Source organism: Furipterus horrens, unplaced genomic scaffold (genome assembly GCF_987537825.1).
Source record: "Furipterus horrens unplaced genomic scaffold, mFurHor1.1.pri manual_scaffold_3, whole genome shotgun sequence".
In the NCBI taxonomy this organism is placed as follows: domain Eukaryota; kingdom Metazoa; phylum Chordata; class Mammalia; order Chiroptera; family Furipteridae; genus Furipterus; species Furipterus horrens.
The window spans coordinates 13,328,619-13,345,803 of record NW_028327173.1 but is presented as its reverse complement, the minus strand read 5'-3'; the positions used below and the strand labels follow the sequence as shown (position 1 = coordinate 13,345,803).

Genomic DNA, 17,185 nt, shown 5'->3' with positions numbered 1-17,185 from the left:
CCAACTTTCCCTTCCTGGCTAACACTTGTTTGACCTTCAAGGCTCAGTTTTATTCATTCATTTAGAACATTTTTATTGAGCATCTACTGTGTGCCATGTAGTGTGCAAAGATATTGGAGATACAGTGGTGAGCAAAACAGATTCAGTCCCAGCCCTATGGAGTCTACCACCTCTAATGGGAAACAAGACAACAAAAAAGGGTCCATACAAACACGTAATTACAGAGGTGATAAGTTCTCTGAAGGGGACAGCCCACTCCCAGGGAGTAGAGCAGCTCTAGAGCCCCATTCTCTGAGAAGCCCCCTCATTCTCAGGGCTGGATCTGTGTACTCACATCCAGCCCCCAGCACATGTCCCTCATTCTGATTTGCATAGTTTTCATGTTGGTTTCCCAGTGGGTAAGTTCTAGAAGAACAGGGACTCCATGTTCACTGTTGTATTTCCATAACTAGCATAATAGTTGCTTAATAAACATTTGCTGAGTGAATGTTTTCCTGGAGAATAAAGGCTTCCCCACCCCCACTACCCAACCTGCTGATAATTCCCTTGCAGTCCCCTTTCTCAGCTCACCAAGGCCCTGTGTTGGGGTCTCTTTGGTGTCTGAAATCCTTCCAGAGCACTGAGCCTTCCCACCCCACACTGAGCAGCTGGCTGAACTTCTGGCTTCCCAAGTCCACCATGAGGCACTGGGTGCCCTGGAAGCTGATAGTTGGTCCTTGTTCCTCCCTACAGGTGTGCCCCCGGTTATGTGGGGAACCCCAATGTGCAGGGCGGTCGGTGTCTGACACAGGGTAAGTGGGACCGGTGCCCCAGGTCAGGGTAATGGGCAAGTCAGGAGTTTGAGAGGTACTAGGTCTGGAGGACAGGGCTTGGGGTGGGGCAGGATAGTCTTTGGAAAGGCAGAGATACTGAGACAGTGCCACATGCTGGGGGCCTCCTGCCTGAATGGGCTCTCCTATGCCCGTCTCCCCCCGCCAGCAGACCAAGCCCCTCTGGTGGTCCAGGTACAACCGGCTCGGAGCATAGTATCCCAGGGTGGCCCCCACTCCCTGCGGTGCCAGGTCAGTGGGAACCCGCCCCACTACTTCTACTGGTCTCGTGAGGATGGGCGGCCCTTGCCCAGTAGCACCCAGCAGCGACATCAAGGTACCCATGTCCCTAACCCCATAAACCACCCAGTGGGAGGGGAGGCACAGGCCTGTCCCTGCCCTGCTGGGGTCCTGTCCTTACACAGGGCTGGGTCCGCACTGACGAGCTCCTATCCGCTCCCCATCTGCTCCCCACTAGGCTCTGAGCTCCACTTCCCCAGCGTCCAGCCCTCCGATGCCGGAGTCTACATTTGCACCTGTCGTAATCTGCATCACGCCAACACCAGCCGGGCAGAACTGCTGGTCTCTGGTGAGTCCCTGCTTACCTCGTCCCTGGGACTGCCTAGGCTGGGCTGGGCTGCCGGCCATGGATCCAGGCTGCTGGTGCATTTATCTCGCAGAGGGGCTGGTGGTCGCCTGGACAAGGCCACTGGTTTTAGAGCAGAGATGGCAAGACTTGATTGTGGTCCCTGAGGGAGAGAGAAAAGTCTAGGATGATGCCCAACCATCAGGTTTCTAGCAGCTGGGCAAATGGGGTACCATTTATGAGCTACAAGAGGCTCAATAGGAGGGTGTCCTTAGTTGGGATCCCCCCATAGCAGAGTCTGAGACAAGGATCTGTGTGTAAGTAGTGTGTTCGGGAGGTGAAGTGAGAGAGGGACAAGGAGGTGCCCACTAAAGGGTGTGTTACTGAACAAGTCACCACTGTGAGCAGTTGTTTAATGCAGCCAAGGGAACTCAGGGAAACTCCAGAATAAAAGGTGCACTTGGGAGTCACCCCACTGCAGGGTCAAGGGAGCGGGGTATGTACATACCAGCTCCTGCCAGTCATCACTTGGGGCCTGTTCTAGGAGCATCAATTCTCTGCATCCTGCCCCACCTCATGGGCAGGCACAGTGGCCTCTTAGTGACCTGAGAAAGCCCTTGGGCAAAGAAATGCAACAGCTGGCAGGAGTCAGGCCGGGTGGCACTGAAGGGACAGGACGAGGGAGCCAGATGGGGCACCAGCAGCACCTGCTACAAACAGATCAGAGGGAATCCCAAGTTTGAGATGTCTGGGGAAACACCTGAGCAGGTCCATCGGGCAGGCATTGGATATGTGAGCCTGCCACTCAGGAAGGAGGCCTTGGCCAGGGAAGTGAATTTGGGGGCTGTTGGCATAGGGGTGGTGGTTAAAGCCCTGGGGCAGGGCCAAATTACCCAGGGAGAGTATGGCTTGAGGGCAGGGCCAGGACAGAGCCACCAACTTCAACATGTCAAATTAAAGAGTCTTTTACAGTAAAAGACTGAGCAGATGGGGCCAGTGAGCTAGGAGGAGACTGGGGAGGTGTGTATGGGAAGCTGGGAGGGGAGAAAGCATCTAGGAAGGGGTGCTTGGCCTCACCATACCCCTGAGGAGGTGGGGTAGGGCCGAGAAATAACCCCTGGAGGTCGTGCTTTGACAAGGGCTGTTTTCCGTGGAGAGAAGGGGTAGAAGGCAGATTAGAGCGAAGCCAAGAATGGATGGGGAGGCATCAAGTGCAGACAACTCTTTCAAGAGTCTTGGCTCTGAAGGGAGACCAGAAAGTGGGGTAGTAGCTGGGGCGAGTACGGGGTCAAGGGGGCCTTTTCAGAGATGGGAAATTCTGGGCCACATTTGTCTGTGGGGAGGAATGACCCAGAGGAGAGGGAAGGGAGAGACTGATGTAGCAGGAGGGCACAGCAGAGGGAGGGGCTGCAGCACTCAGAAAATGGAGGGAGTTGGGGGGAGTCTCATTCTTCAGGGACCAGGAAGGAGGGAGGTGGGTGGATTTGGGAAGATGGGAAAATTCCTGTCTAGTAGTTTCAAGTTTCTCAGTAAGTGTGAACTGAAGCCGTTAGATATGAAAGTGGGCGGGGGAGAGGGGGTCTGGAGGGTGGAGAGGATGGGAGGAGGTGTGAAAGTTTTGGGGGGGGGTGGAAACTCAAACCAGACAGGGAAGCCCAGTTGGAGTGAAGTGTGAAGTGTTCCGAGCTCATTTGTGGTCTGTGGTCATGAATTGGAGCCAGGTGGGTTGTGGTGTGATGCTCTCCCATCACAGCCCACTGGCAGCAGAGAAAAGACGGATAATGGGGTTTGGATGGATGTGGGAGTACAGTGTCAGGGACTGGAATGGAACCTAAGCTAGACTGGGAAGCAAGTGACACCCAGACAAGTGATGGAGAGACAGAAGCTGGCCACAGGACGGGGGCCTAGCCAACACCTCACTCACTGGGGGCCTCCCATCCCTGCAGAGGCTCCAAGCAAGCCCATCACAGTGAGAGTGGAGGAGCAGCGGAGCCAGAGTGTGCGCCCCGGAGCCGATGTCACCTTCATCTGCACAGCCAAGAGCAAGGTGGGCAGGGCCGGGAGCAGTCATGGGGGAGCCTGTCTTCTCAGGCTTCCGGGCGCCATGCCCAACTCCATCCTGTCCCTTTGCCCAACCTGCAGTCTCCGGCTTATACCCTGGTGTGGACCCGCCTGCACAATGGGAAACTGCCAGCCCGAGCCATGGATTTCAACGGCATCCTGACCATTCGCAATGTCCAGCCAAGTGACGCGGGCACCTATGTGTGCACTGGCTCCAACATGTTCGCCATGGACCAGGGCACAGCCACGCTGCATGTGCAAGGTACACCATTCATGTCCACGCCTGATCCACCCGTCCTCAACCTTTCCCAATGCCCACCAGGACTGGTGTTCAGCTGACAGTTTCTGAGCGTCTGTGTATGCCAGGTCCTGGCCTAGATGCTAAAGAAATGGGAAAGGTCAAACAGAAGCTCTGCACTCTTGCATATATACATGTTCTAGGAGGGCAAAGATAAACATAGGAACAAATGAACAAAGAGCATAATTATACACAGTGATGTGTGTTGGGGTTACTATCCCAGCAGTGATAGGAAAGTGAGAGAGAAGGTGTAGAGAAGCTACTCTACGTGGGGTGGTCAGGGAGGGCCTCTCTGAGGAGGTGACATCTGAGCTGAGACCCGAAGGAGGGGAAGGTGTTCTGCCACTTGAAGAGCTGGCAGAGAGTGTTCCTGGCAGAGGAAGCAGCATGTGCAAAGGTCCTGAAGCAGGAGCATGTTGATGTGTTTGAGGAACGGCAAGGCCGGTGTGGCTGGAGCCTTTGAGGAGGAGGGTGGAGGGTGATAAACTTGAAGATACAGACAAGGGTGAGTGTGTGTAGTACTTAAGGGATCAGAGCAGGAAGTTCAAATTTTATTGTAAAAATGATAGGGGATAGAACTTAAATGGGGAAGTAACAGGATCCCGTTGACATTTCAAAAGCCCCCTCTGCTCTGTGTATGAAGGGCTATGGGGGGCCGGAGTAGAGGCAGAGAGCAGCATGAATCTGTGTGTCAGAAGACACGTCTCCTGACCACATGTTCCCTCTCCTCCCCTCAGCCTCGGGCGCCCCATCCGCCCCTGTGGTCTCCATCCACCCACCACAGCTCACAGTGCAGCCCGGGCAGCTGGCCGAGTTCCGCTGCAGCGCCACGGGGCACCCCACGCCCACCCTGGAGTGGACAGGTGAGGCAGTGGCAGGAATGACATTCAGGGCCTGGCTCTCCTAGATGCGGGAGGCCAGGGGCAGGACTCGAGCCTGGGGGCACAGGAGCAGGAATGCCTGTCCCAGCGGTGCTGACCCCATTTCTCCATGTCAGGGGGTCCTGGTGGCCAGCTCCCTCTGAAGGCACAAACCAATGGCGGTATCCTGCGCCTGCCAGCTGTCGAGCCCGCAGACCAAGCCCAGTACCTGTGCCGTGCCACCAGCAGCGCAGGGCAGCATGTGGCCAGGGCCGTGCTTCATGTGCACGGTGAGAGGACGGGGCTGTGGGTGGGGCTGGGAGCATGTGGGTGGCCCAGAGAGGAAGTCTCACAGGGCTCTGTCTGCAGGGGGCAATGGGCCCAGGGTCCAGGTGAGTCCAGAGAGGACCCAGGTGCACGAAGGCCACACTGTCAGGCTGTACTGCAGGGCTCCGGGTGTGCCCAGTGCCACCATCACCTGGAGGAAGGAAGGCGGCAGCCTTCCCCCACAGGTGAGGAGATCCATCCGGGCTAGGCCCACAAACTCAACAGAGTCCCAGCACTTGCCACCTGCCCCTCCCACCTGCACTCCCTACACTCCCTACTCCATCCCCACCTCCTCTGGTCCCCTTCATTTCCAAGAGGGCGGCCTGCTCCGGCACCCTGGCAGGCAGCAGATGTTGGCCTCTTGTTTTGTAGCCTGGCTCTGCCCTCCTTGGGGCCTAGCTGGGCCCTAATACTGGCTCTGTGCTTGCCTCTACCTGTTGCCCCCCAGCCCACCCTCGCTGCCCTTGCCGGGCTGCCTCGGCTGCTCAGGCAGCTGACCCATGTCCTCTGTGGCAGGCCCAGTCTGAGCGTGCAGACATCGCGACGCTGTTCATCCCAGACATCACACCCGCCGACGCCGGCTTCTACCTCTGCGTGGCCACCAGCCCTGCGGGTACCGCGCAGGCCCGGATCGAAGTGGTCGTCCTTTCAGGTGCGGGGTTCTGGGGGCTGAAGGAGTGAGGAGGGCAAGCCAGAGCTCCCCTGAGGCCTACTCACTCCCCCTCTGTCCCCAGCCTCAGGTGCCAGCTCCTTGCCAGTCAGGATTGAGTCCTCATCACCTTCTGTGACTGAAGGGCAGACACTAGACCTCAACTGTGTGGTGTCAGGGCTGGCCCAAACCCAGGTCACGTGGTATAAGCGAGGGGGCAGTCTGCCTCCCCACACACAGGTATGAGGGTCGCGGTGCCTGTGGCAGGGGTCCTGGGCAGGGGCTTCGCAGCCCTGGCAATCTCTACGAGCAGGGGCCGGCCCCCATTTTCCTCCCTCTCCAGCGGGGGGCGGGGCGGCTCCGTGGAGCCAGCGAGAACTTGGTGAACGACTCACTGAGGTCCAGAGGGAGTGGTGACCGCGGCCCTGTGCCCGTCCTCACATACCTCTGTTTCCACCTGGCCCAGGTGCACGGCTCCCGGCTTCGAATCCCCCAGGTTTCCTCAGCTGACTCTGGAGAATACGTGTGCCGAGTGGAGAGCGGGTCAGGCTCCAAGGAGGCCACCATCACCGTCTCTGTCCTCCGCAGCACCCATTCAGGCCCCAGACTCACCTCAGGTGAGGAGCCAGGTGGGCCTGGGCAGAGGCCGAGGCCTGGGATCTTCTCACTGTTCCCAGGAAAGGTGCCTCTGGTCTCTTTGGGACAAGAGGGGCCACTAGGCAGACTCTGACCCTCCACGTTTTGCTTGGGGAGTTGAGGGGACTAAGGATGGGGATAAGGTCAACCTGGGTTACCTGGGTACTGCTTTCAGAAGTCATCAGGAAGCAGTAGAGTCAGGATTGAACACTGAGTTGGGAGCTGGGCTGACCTGGGTTCAAATCCTGACCCTACTCCTTATCAGCTGTGAACTGGTTATTTTGCCCTTTGGGACCCCAGTTTCCTCCTCTGTGAAATGAGGACAATACCACCACCATATGGCAGGAAAACGGCAAACACTGCAGAAGGGAGCTGTGGCATTATCACCTGTATCTTTTGGCTTAGCCTGGGCACAGAGAACTCAGGTTCGCTGCAGACCAGAGCAGCTTGTCACAGATCAGGCAAATGGAGGTGGGGGAAGAAGAGAGGGGTCTGGCTGGCCATGCTGAGGCAGAGCGTGGTCCCCGCCCCAAAAAGGCCCCAGAGAGGCCTCCCATCTGACCAACCTCTCTGTGTCCCAGCTCCTGGTGGAGCCCCAGCTCGGGGCGGCGCCCAGCCCATCCGCATCGAGTCCTCCTCCTCCCATGTGGCTGAAGGGCAGACCCTGGATCTGAACTGCGTGGTGCCCGGGCAGGCCCATGCCCAGGTCACATGGCACAGACGTGGGGGCAGCCTCCCTGAACAGCACCAGGTACAGCAGCCCCCCCAGGGCCAGCCCGCTGGAGGGATTGGATTGGGCTGCTCTGGTCCCCTCTGAACCCTCCCCGTTTGCATTCAGACCCACGGCTCACTGCTGCGGCTGAACCAGGTGTCCCCAGCCGACTCCGGTGAATACGTGTGCCGAGTAGTCCTTGGCTCTGGGCCCTTGGAGACCTCTGTCCTTGTCACCATCGAGGCCTCTGACTCCAGCACTGACTCCATACCTGGTGAGTGCCTGCCAATGACAGGGCAAGCTGGAGGAGACAGCCTTCCAAGGAGCTGAGGTCTTAGGGACTTGGACTGTGACTAAGGGCAGGAGACTCACATTGAAGCTGGCTGCAGGGCCAGCCCAGGTGGACTCCCCTTCTCTGGGTCACCCACCATCTTTCCATCGTTCTCTGCCACGTCACTGCTCATGTTTCTGCCACTGCCTCCTCATCCTCTCTCCCAGCCTCAACTACCTTCATCTCTCCCACTTTCTCACCTAACTCTGCAAGGCTTCGCCCCTGCCCCGGCCCTTCCCTCAGCATTGCTCAGCTGAGGACATCAAGGTCAGGCCACCAAACCCCCCAAGCATATGGGCCTGGCCTCGAAAGACAAGGCTGAGCTGCCTCCAGGGTGAGCAGCTCTTGCCCTTTCTCTGGGAAGCATCTATTACCCTCACCCCTGTCCCTACAGCCCCAGGGCCTGTCCCTCCTGTCAGGATCGAGTCCTCATCCTCCACAGTGGCCGAGGGACAAACCCTGGATCTGAGCTGTGTGGTGGCAGGGCAGGCCCATGCCCAGGTCACATGGTACAAGCGTGGTGGCAGCCTCCCCGCCCGGCACCAGGTACAGAGTGGCAACAAGGTGGGAGGGGGCCAGCTAGGATGAGTCATGGACAGTGGGTTGGAGGGATCCTGGCCCCTGAGTAGCGGGGGGTGGGATGGGGGCATCTGCTAGGCTCTGGGATATCACCCTCACTCCCCTGCCCATGTGCCCAGGTCCGCGGCTCCCGCCTCTACATCTTCCAGGCGTCACCAGCTGACGCAGGCGAGTACGTTTGCCGGGCCAGCAATGGTGTGGAGGCCTCCATCACAGTCACAGTAACCAGGACCCACGGGGCTAACTTTGCCTACCGTGAGTAGGGCCACCAGGCAGGGCTGGGATGGAGGAGGGGGACAGTTGGGGGCAGCTGCAGAGAACTGGAATGACCCACTGACCATCTCCCCCAGCTCCTGTTGGCACCCAGCCCATCCGCATCGAGTCCTCCTCCTCCCACGTGGCTGAAGGGCAGACCCTGGATCTGAACTGCGTGGTGCCTGGGCAGGCTCATGCCCAGGTCACATGGCATAAGCGTGGGGGCAGCCTCCCTGTCCAGCACCAGGTAGAGGACTAGAGGAAGGACAGGCCAACAAGGAGACGGGGGAGGCTCCTGGGTGGTGAGGTCAGAGATTGGGGGTGGTTAGGGGCTCCTCTGAGACAGGGGAAGCCTTGGCCCCCATTGCACTGGTGCTTAGTTAATGGTTAGAAACTAAACACTTGGCCCAGCAATCCTCAGTGTGAATGCTGCGTCTACCACTTACTAGCTGGGCATGTTACTTAACATCTCTGTGCCATAGTTGCAGCACCTGTTAGTAGCAATACTAGTACCTGCCTTACAGAATTGTCTTAAGGAGGAAGTGAATTAACATAGATGCGAAGTGCTCAGAGCTCTGGCTCATAGAAAGTTCTGTGAGCTGTGTTATTACTTTAATACCGTTAGCTATTTTTTAAATTATGTTTTCTTGATTATGCTATTACAGTTGTCCCAATTTTTCCCCCTTCTCCCCCTCTACCCAGCACCCCTCACTCCCTCAAGCAATCCCCACACCATTGTTCATGTCCATGGGTCATTCCTATAAGTTCTTCTGGTACTCCATTTCCTATACTGTACATTACATCCCCATGACCATTCTATAGCTACCTATTTGTACTTCTTAATCCTCTCACCTCTTCACCCATCCCCCCCACCATTAGCTATTACTCTTCCTGCATTTCGTAGAATTTGGGATGCCATTGATTGCACGATGCACCATTATTTTATGTGCTTCTAAGAGCAAAAATCTTCCATTTAATTGTAAGATTGTTCACTAGGATGTATTGGGACTTCAGAGACATCAAAACGTGTGTCTCAGAATTGATGGAATGTGTGATTAGTGCTTGCCCAGGTCACCACGGCTCCTCCTGGCCACCCAGCCCCTGCGGGACGAGGCCCCCTTTTCTCCGCCCCTGAGCAGACAGAGCTGGTAGCCAGGCCTCAGGGGTCAGAGAGCGAGGCATGTTATAGGTGCAGGAGCCTCATAGGCCCCCTCTGACCTCACCTTCATTCCTGCCAGACCCACGGCTCACTGCTGAGACTATACCAAGTGTCCCCAGTTGACTCGGGCGAGTATGTATGCCGTGTGGTAGGGGGCTCGGTGCCTCTGGAGGCCTCTGTCCTGGTCACCATCGAGCCTGTAGGCTCTGTGCCTGGTAAGTGGTGCTGGAGGGGAGGGCACGGCTGGGGGTTGAGCCAGGGGAGGCTTCCACTCCAGCAATGGCTGGATCTCACGAGACTAAAAGCCCTACCTTCACTCACCCACCCCTCCTCCTCCCGTTTCAGCCAGGGACTGACCCTCTGCTTTCTGTCCCCAGCACTCGGGGTTACCCTCCCAATTCGGATCGAGTCCTCCTCCTCACACGTGGCAGAAGGGCAGACCCTGGATCTGAACTGCCTGGTTACTGGGCAGGCCCACGCCCAGATCACATGGCACAAGCGTGGGGGCAGCCTTCCTGCCCGGCACCAGGTAGGATGTGGGGAGCTAGTGGGGGGTCTGAAGGACCTTCATGACTCCAGAATTAGGACCATAGGCTTTGAGTTCAGGAATATTCGAGTTCAGATGCTGCTCTCGGCCTCTGGCCTGCTGTGTGACTTGAGGCCAATCATCTGACTTCCCAGTCCTCTGTGTCCCTATCTGCCAAATGGGCTCACACTGTCTACTTTGCCCGCCCTGTAGCACATCAACACTCTGCCAGTCCCCTACTTCCTGCTGGACCCAGTCCCCACACTGGGATCACGAATGGCAGTTCTCCATGGAAGAGCTTCCCTCAAGCTCCAGCAGGGGAGCCAGGCTGGGAGGGGCCAGACGGGGAGCAGGAGCCTGGCTGGGAGCCCCGGTGCCCACCCCTGAGCCTGCTTCCCTCTGCTCTCTCAGGTGCACGGCTCGAGGCTGCGGCTGCCCCAGGTGACTCCAGCCGACTCTGGGGAGTACGTGTGCCGTGTGGGCAGCAGCTCAGGCACCCAGGAAGCCTCAGTCCTCGTCACCATCCAGAAGCGCCTTGGCCCCTCTCTCTGTGAGTATTTCAGGGGTCATAGAAAGTGGTGAGCAGCAGCTAGGGCCGCTTCACCCTCAGCGGCTCCCATACCTTGCCCCTCATCTTGCCCTCCCAGCCCAGAGTGTGGTGTACCCCATCCGCATTGAATCCTCCTCGGCCTCCCTGGCCAATGGACATACCCTGGACCTCAACTGCCTGGTGGCCAGCCAAGCCCCCCACACCATCACCTGGTATAAGCGTGGGGGCAGCCTACCCAGCCGGCACCAGGTACTCAGCCAGCAGTCAGGGAGGACAAAGGCCTAGCTCACCGGCCCTCATGGGAATCAAGAGGGGCGCTTAGAACCTCTTCCGTCCTCGTTTAGTCATTCAACAAACATTGGATGTTCTTGCTGTATGGGCCCTAGACCAATGTTGAGGACACAGAGATAAGTCTTTCTGACTTAGGTTGGATCCTATATTTTAACAGAACATTCTGTTATTCACCCACTTGCTCCATTTCCCTACGATCTTGCTCCAGGCCAGGTCCTGCACCTGGCACTAAGGACTGAAGTGGAATCACCCCAGCCCAGAGCCTCAGGAAGGCCCCTGGGGGTGTTCTGAAGAAGGCTGGGGTGGGGGCCGGCCCTTGGCACTGCGGGGATGCTTCCAGAGTCCGGAGCTGACAGCAGCAGTGCCCAGGATTTGGAGGTGCTGCCCTCACCCGCTGACACTTGCTCCCCTTCAGATCGTGGGCTCCCGGCTACGGATCCCTCAGGTGACGCCAGCGGACTCAGGAGAGTACGTGTGTCATGTCAGCAATGGTGCCAGCTCCCAGGAGACATCGCTGATCGTCACCATCCAGGGCAGCAGCTCCTCCCATGGAGAGAGTGCACGAGGCAGGGGATCCAGGAAGTGGGTGCGGGGGGGGGGGGGGTGTCCCTGGTGTAATCACTGTCAGCTGACTGAGCTCCATGTGACCCTCTGTCCCCAGTGCCCAGTGTCTCCCCACCAATCAGGATCGAGTCCTCATCCCCCACAGTGGTCGAAGGGCAGACCGTGGATCTTAACTGCGTGGTCGCTGGGCAGCCACAGGCCGTCATCACATGGTACAAGCGTGAGGGCAGCCTTCCAGCCCGACACCAGGTACAGAGCGGAATGTGGCAGTGGGGGTGGAACCCTCGCCTCCTGGGGTGGGTACAAGGACAGCCCCCTGGACAAAGAACCCAAAGCTTTAGCTGGCAATCCTGGGGCAGTCCTCCCTCCTGCCCTGGATAGACAGAGGGTAGCCTCAGCAGGTCTGATGAGGGAGGCCTGTGAGGAGGCCTGACCCAGCCCATGCCCCCTTGGCCCCTTGACTCCCCTCTCTCCCTCCTTCCTCACCCACCTGCCAGGCCCATGGCTCCCGCCTGCGGCTGCACCAGATGTCCGTGGCTGACTCGGGCGAGTACGTGTGCCGGGCGAACAACAACATTGATGCCCGGGAGGCTTCCATCATGGTCTTAGTCTCCCCCAATGCTGGCAACCCCTCTGGTGAGTCTGAGGAAGACCCTGGAAGGGACTGGGAGACACAGGTAACAGTGCTGCCTGGGGAGGAAGATCCCTGCAGAAGGATGCTTGGCTTTGAGTCCTGCCTGTACCCCCAAGGGACTTCAGTGAGTTCCTCTCCTTCCCAACTTCAGTTTGCTCCTTGGTGAAATGGATATATGGGTCATTCCAGCCTCATAGTGCTATCTCATATGGTGGCCACCACCCACATGGGACAATTCAATTATTTAAAATTTCACATTCACATCCTCACATTTTAAGTGCTCAGTGGTCACATGTATGTGGCTACTAGCCACTGTATGGGACAGTGTAGATGATAGAACATTTCTGTCATCAGAGAAAGTTTATGAATTTTGTGAGGACTAAATGACAGCACCCAGCACCCTGTAAGTGCTTAATAAGTGTTAACTATTATTATTACCCTTGCAGGGGTGGGAACTTCTGTGGCTGAGGGGTCCACCAACCCAGTTGTTCCCAAATCTGACTATGGCCAAAGCCCCGACTTGGTGTCTCTGTACCCCCAGTCCCTGGCAGTGCCGTGCCTATCAGAATTGAGTCATCATCTTCACATGTGGCCGAAGGACAGACCCTCGATCTGAACTGTGTGGTACCTGGACAGGCGCACACCCAGGTCACGTGGCATAAGCGCGGGGGCAGCCTTCCAACTCACCACCAGGTATGGGAGTTTAGGGGCAGGAAATAGTGGGAGGGCTGCTGGGTGTGGAGGCCTTGCATGGGGGTCTGCCCCCTGAGCTCTGCCAAGGACGGAGGCCTGGGAGACTCTGTGGGCTGCAGTGCCTACCTGCCCCAGTACATTAGGATTCCGATGACCACGTCTGCTCCTCTGTCTCCCTGTCTTTCCCTGCTCAGGCTCACGGTTCACGGCTGCGACTGCACCGGGTGTCCCCGGCTGACTCGGGCGAGTACGTGTGCCGCTCTGGCTCCCTGGAGGCCTCGGTCCTGGTCACCATTGAGGCCTCTGGCCCTAGCACTGTTCCTGCTCCTGGTGAGGTTCCCCATGAGGTGCCAGGAGACTAGAGAAGGGAGGAAGAGAGGGGGCCAACAGGCAGAGGTCAGGAGCCAGGTCAAGTGGGGTTTAGCTCTAGGGCCTGAGAGCACAGACTTTGATGTCTGGGGTACATGGGCTTGAGTCCCAGCTCCTCTGTCCACCCTCTAAGATGCTGCACAATCCCATCCTCTCTGCATTTCTCTTTCCTCATCTGTAAAGTGGGGATAGGCGACCTCTTAAAATTACCTCAGTTCCCTCAAGCCTGGAACTGCACCTCTAGGGGTACGTGAGGGTGATTTTAGGTGGCACCCTGAGAGACGTCTTTTATAGTAACAGTGGTATATTAGGGAAAAAACAGCCACACAGCAAAATTGTCATGATTTCATAGAAATCATTGCTTATAATGGGGCTAAGTATTAAAGGGTTTTTTAAAGTGAATCAGTTGAAAGGAAATGTAAAGTAATTAACAGCACAGGGAGCACATGACTATGGCAGACGTCATGATAATGGTACTTAAGGTGCTAAGTAATAAACATGATATAGCACAAGTAATAAACACATAAGTATGTGTTACATTTACACATATTAACTCATTTCATCCTGACAACAATGTTTGGAGGTAGGTAGATTGTTCTCTCCATTTTGCAGATGGGGAAACTGAGACACAGAGAGGTGAAGTACCTTTCCAAAGGTCACAGAGCCAATAAATAGCAGAGCTGGGTTTTGAACCCAGGCAGTCGGGCCCCAGAGTCTGGGGTCTTAGCCACACACTACTCAAGTTTAGGAAGCATCAGTGATCTGTGTCGAGGTGCCTGGCCCTGAGCCCTGGCCGCCAGTGGTGCTTGGAACACAGGGGGAGAGAGTAGGACCAATGTCCCAGGTGGGGCTGGGCACCTTTACCTCTCAGGCTAGCCCGCTGCTCCTGGCTTTAGGAGAATGGGAAAGGGGGAATCAAGGCCACCCCCACCTCATGCTCTCTAGTCTGAACATCTGGGTACCCAGTATGGGAGCTGAGGGCACAAGGGTGGAGGTCCCAGATCACTGACCTCTTCCTGTGCCCCAGTCCCAGGCAGAACCCCGCCCATCCGAATCGAGACATCCTCCTCCCACGTGGCCGAAGGGCAGACCCTGGATCTGAACTGCGTGGTGCCTGGGCATGCCCATGCCCAAGTCACGTGGCACAGGCGCGGGGGCAGCCTTCCTGCTCTGCACCAGGTAAGGGGGTTGGAGAAAGCAGGATGTGGGCACTCCACACCCCACCGCCTGCCCAGGCAGTCCTGTCGGAATCCAGCCCCAGAGGGAAGGTGGCCCCAGGTGTGGACAGGGGCTGGCACACAGGCAGGCAGAGCAGTGGTGCCCTGGGGCTTAAACTTGAGATGCAGGAAATCTGAAGATGGTGTCACGCCTGGGGAGGGGGCTCTGCTGCGGCATCTCCCAGTGATCCTTGAGGTGTCCACTTAGTCCTCCCACCATGAAAGGTCACTGGGAACCAGGAGGTCAAGAACAGGCTGGTTACAGCAGGGCCACTCCTGGCCCCCCAGCAACTTGGTGGCAATTAAAAGAAGAAGGCTCTTATTCAAGACCAGATTTCCTCTTACCAGGAGAAATGTCATAATAAACATATTCCACCATGTCTGATGTCAAAGGGGTTGCCTTTGACACGATGCAGCCTACATAACTGTACATGACAGTCCTGGGGTACAGGTTCCAGAGGGCTTGGGCATCTGAAGGTCTTGGCCACTGGCCCCCAGCTCTCTCTCCTCTCTCTCACCCCAACCTTGGCCAGGTCCACGGCCCCTTGCTGAGGTTGAACCGGGTGTCCCCTGCTGACTCTGGCGAGTACTCATGTCAAGTGACCAGCAGCTCAGGCACCCTGGAGGCTTCTGTCCTGGTCACAATTGAGGCCTCCAATCCAGGCCCCATTCCTGGTGAGTGATGGGAGCAGTGGGCAGTGCTGGGGGTGGTGCCTTTCTGGCCTTGCTCCTCCCTGCTCTCCCAGTGGGGCCCTGGCTCTCAGCTCCACAGAGGTCCTCCAGCTGCTCCCCCAACGACCAGGGTCTAGCTCTGGGTCTCACCGCGGCATCTTGGCCCCCAGGGAATGGAGGTCCTTAGGTCAGTGGTGCTCAGCCATGTTAGTCACTATCAAGCCACTGCACCTCAGGAGGACCCATTGGCATTCTCTGCCCCCACCTTAGACTCCTGCCTTCACTTCTGGGAGCCTTGCCTTTCTCACCCACCCATTGTGCCCACAGCCCCAGGACTGGCCCAGCCCATCTACATTGAGGCCTCCTCTTCCCACGTGGCCGAAGGACAGACCCTGGACCTGAACTGTGTGGTTCCTGGGCAGGCCCATGCCCCGGTCACATGGTACAAGCGTGGGGGCAGCCTTCCCACCCAGCACCAGGTACGGGGGCAGGGTAGGGTGGCTCCAGGTAGACAGGGTTTGACCTGCAGTTGCCTTCTGTACCCCAAACATCATGCAGACCCCGGCCTGCCTTGGGCCCCAAGGAGGGAAATACTTTTGGGGGGAGGAGTTCACCAGCCTGGGAGTTGCGATACCTGGTTTTTCTCCCGGCTGTGCTGCTGGACTGTTTCCTGAGCCAGGCTCCGCCCCTGCAAAGTGGGTGGCGTAGACGTGTAGGATTCTGTGAATGAAGCTCATCTGCGTCAGCTGGAGCCCTGAGCTCCAGAGACCCAAGAGAGAACTCGGGCCCTGGCTGGCAGAGCCGAGCCTGGGGACTTGCCCTGTCCAAGTGCTTCAGCCTGATGGCTGTCCTGTCCTCACTCCGACAGACCCACGGCTCTCAGCTACGGATCCACCAAGTCTCCCCCGCTGACTCTGGCGAGTACGTGTGCCGTGTAACTGGCGGCACGGGCCCTGAGCAGGAGGCCTCCTTCACGGTCACTGTCCCACCCAGTGCGGGCTCCTCCTACCGTGAGTGTGGCAGGTGCCGCTGGCAGGGGAAGGAGGGGAGACTCTGGAGCTGAGGCAGGGGACTGAGCCAACCCAGCCCTCTGCGCCCCTCGCCCCCCAGGCCTCAGTAGCCCCGTCATCTCCATCGACCCGCCCAGCAGCACCGTGCAGCAGGGCCAAGATGCCAGCTTCAAGTGCCTCATCCATGACGGGGCAGCCCCCATCAGCCTGGAGTGGAAGACTCGGAACCAAGAGCTGGAGGGTGAGTGGGTGGGGTGGGTGGCTGGGGCTGGAGGAAGGTGCAGATGCATAGTGGTCACCACTGCGGGTGGGTAGAGGCTGAGGGTGGCACCAAACTCACTGTGTGGCTCCAGGTATGGCCCTTCCTCTCTGGGGCCTCAGTGTCCCCATCTGGATGGTCAGGGGACTGGGTCCAGGAGTCTGCAAGGACTCTTTCGTCTGCCATCCGTGACCCTGTGAGCTAGACACTGAGGCTGGAGGGGTCAGGGGTGTGGGGCAGAGGTATACCTCCTGGCAGCACCAAGGCATGAAGACAGCCTCCCTGACCATCCCTTCCCCGATGCCCACAGACAACGTCCACATCAGCCCCAACGGCTCCATCATCACCATTGTCGGCGCCCGGCCCAGCAACCACGGTGCCTACCGCTGCGTGGCCTCAAATGTCTACGGCGTGGCGCAGAGTGTTGTGAGCCTCAGTGTACACGGTGAGGGACATCGGTTCCGAGGGCTCTGCCTTCCTGTTTCCAGCCCCGATCCCAGGCTCAGAACCCTGCCTCTGCCACTGCGTCCCTCATGGGCATTCTTCCTCTCTGAACCGCGGTTTCCACGTTGGTGTGGTGGGGAGACAAGTACCCACCCAGTAGTCACTGAGAAGGGGGTCATGACAGGAACATGACCGGCAGAGCCCTGCGTAGGTATCAGCTGTGTCATTCCTCTGGGCAGGGCCCCCTACAGTGTCTGTGCTCCCCGAGGGCCCCGTGCGGGTGAAAGCGGGAAAGCCCATCACCCTGGAATGTGTCAGCGCTGGGGAGCCCCGCTCTTCTGCCCGCTGGACCCGGATCGGCACCCCCACCAACTTGGAACAGCAGGTGTTTGGGTTCGTGGACAGCCACACAATGCTACAGGTGAGGTGTGGCTTCCCCTCTGGGTCTTCGGCCCAGTCAGGGCCCATCCTTGAGCAGATGCTTGGAGGAAAGAATGTTGGATGGGCAAATGGGTGATGAATGGATGGAGAGAGAAAGGGAAGAACAGGACAGGTGGACGGTGGGTAGATTGGAAGGTGGGTGGGAAGAGGAAGGTGGAAGAAGGGGAGGAAGAAAGAATGGGTGGTGGGTAGGGAGGGGGTGGATGGGTGAGTATATGGATGGATAGGTGGGCGGTTTGCTGGGTGAGTGGGT

At 57.8% G+C, this 17,185-nt stretch overlaps 1 protein-coding gene across 1 annotated transcript in view; it reads left to right on the top strand.

Annotated features, from left to right (window-relative positions):
* HSPG2 (heparan sulfate proteoglycan 2) overlaps positions 1-17,185 on the top strand; it is a 96,061-nt gene that overhangs the window by 64,339 nt on the left and 14,537 nt on the right. Inside the window, exons 44-75 of the mRNA XM_090268743.1 lie at positions 733-791; positions 979-1,146; positions 1,288-1,398; positions 3,342-3,442; positions 3,538-3,718; positions 4,492-4,617; positions 4,752-4,904; positions 4,984-5,126; positions 5,458-5,593; positions 5,676-5,830; positions 6,057-6,207; positions 6,808-6,977; positions 7,065-7,212; positions 7,664-7,815; positions 7,968-8,103; positions 8,199-8,350; positions 9,342-9,477; positions 9,640-9,791; positions 10,200-10,338; positions 10,436-10,587; positions 11,045-11,195; positions 11,291-11,442; positions 11,691-11,829; positions 12,369-12,520; positions 12,715-12,850; positions 13,917-14,068; positions 14,640-14,781; positions 15,106-15,257; positions 15,647-15,788; positions 15,889-16,029; positions 16,358-16,492; positions 16,731-16,912. Coding sequence (XP_090124869.1) covers positions 733-791; positions 979-1,146; positions 1,288-1,398; positions 3,342-3,442; positions 3,538-3,718; positions 4,492-4,617; positions 4,752-4,904; positions 4,984-5,126; positions 5,458-5,593; positions 5,676-5,830; positions 6,057-6,207; positions 6,808-6,977; positions 7,065-7,212; positions 7,664-7,815; positions 7,968-8,103; positions 8,199-8,350; positions 9,342-9,477; positions 9,640-9,791; positions 10,200-10,338; positions 10,436-10,587; positions 11,045-11,195; positions 11,291-11,442; positions 11,691-11,829; positions 12,369-12,520; positions 12,715-12,850; positions 13,917-14,068; positions 14,640-14,781; positions 15,106-15,257; positions 15,647-15,788; positions 15,889-16,029; positions 16,358-16,492; positions 16,731-16,912 — 4,597 coding nt within the window. The remainder of the gene's footprint in view (positions 1-732; positions 792-978; positions 1,147-1,287; positions 1,399-3,341; positions 3,443-3,537; positions 3,719-4,491; positions 4,618-4,751; positions 4,905-4,983; positions 5,127-5,457; positions 5,594-5,675; positions 5,831-6,056; positions 6,208-6,807; positions 6,978-7,064; positions 7,213-7,663; positions 7,816-7,967; positions 8,104-8,198; positions 8,351-9,341; positions 9,478-9,639; positions 9,792-10,199; positions 10,339-10,435; positions 10,588-11,044; positions 11,196-11,290; positions 11,443-11,690; positions 11,830-12,368; positions 12,521-12,714; positions 12,851-13,916; positions 14,069-14,639; positions 14,782-15,105; positions 15,258-15,646; positions 15,789-15,888; positions 16,030-16,357; positions 16,493-16,730; positions 16,913-17,185) is intronic.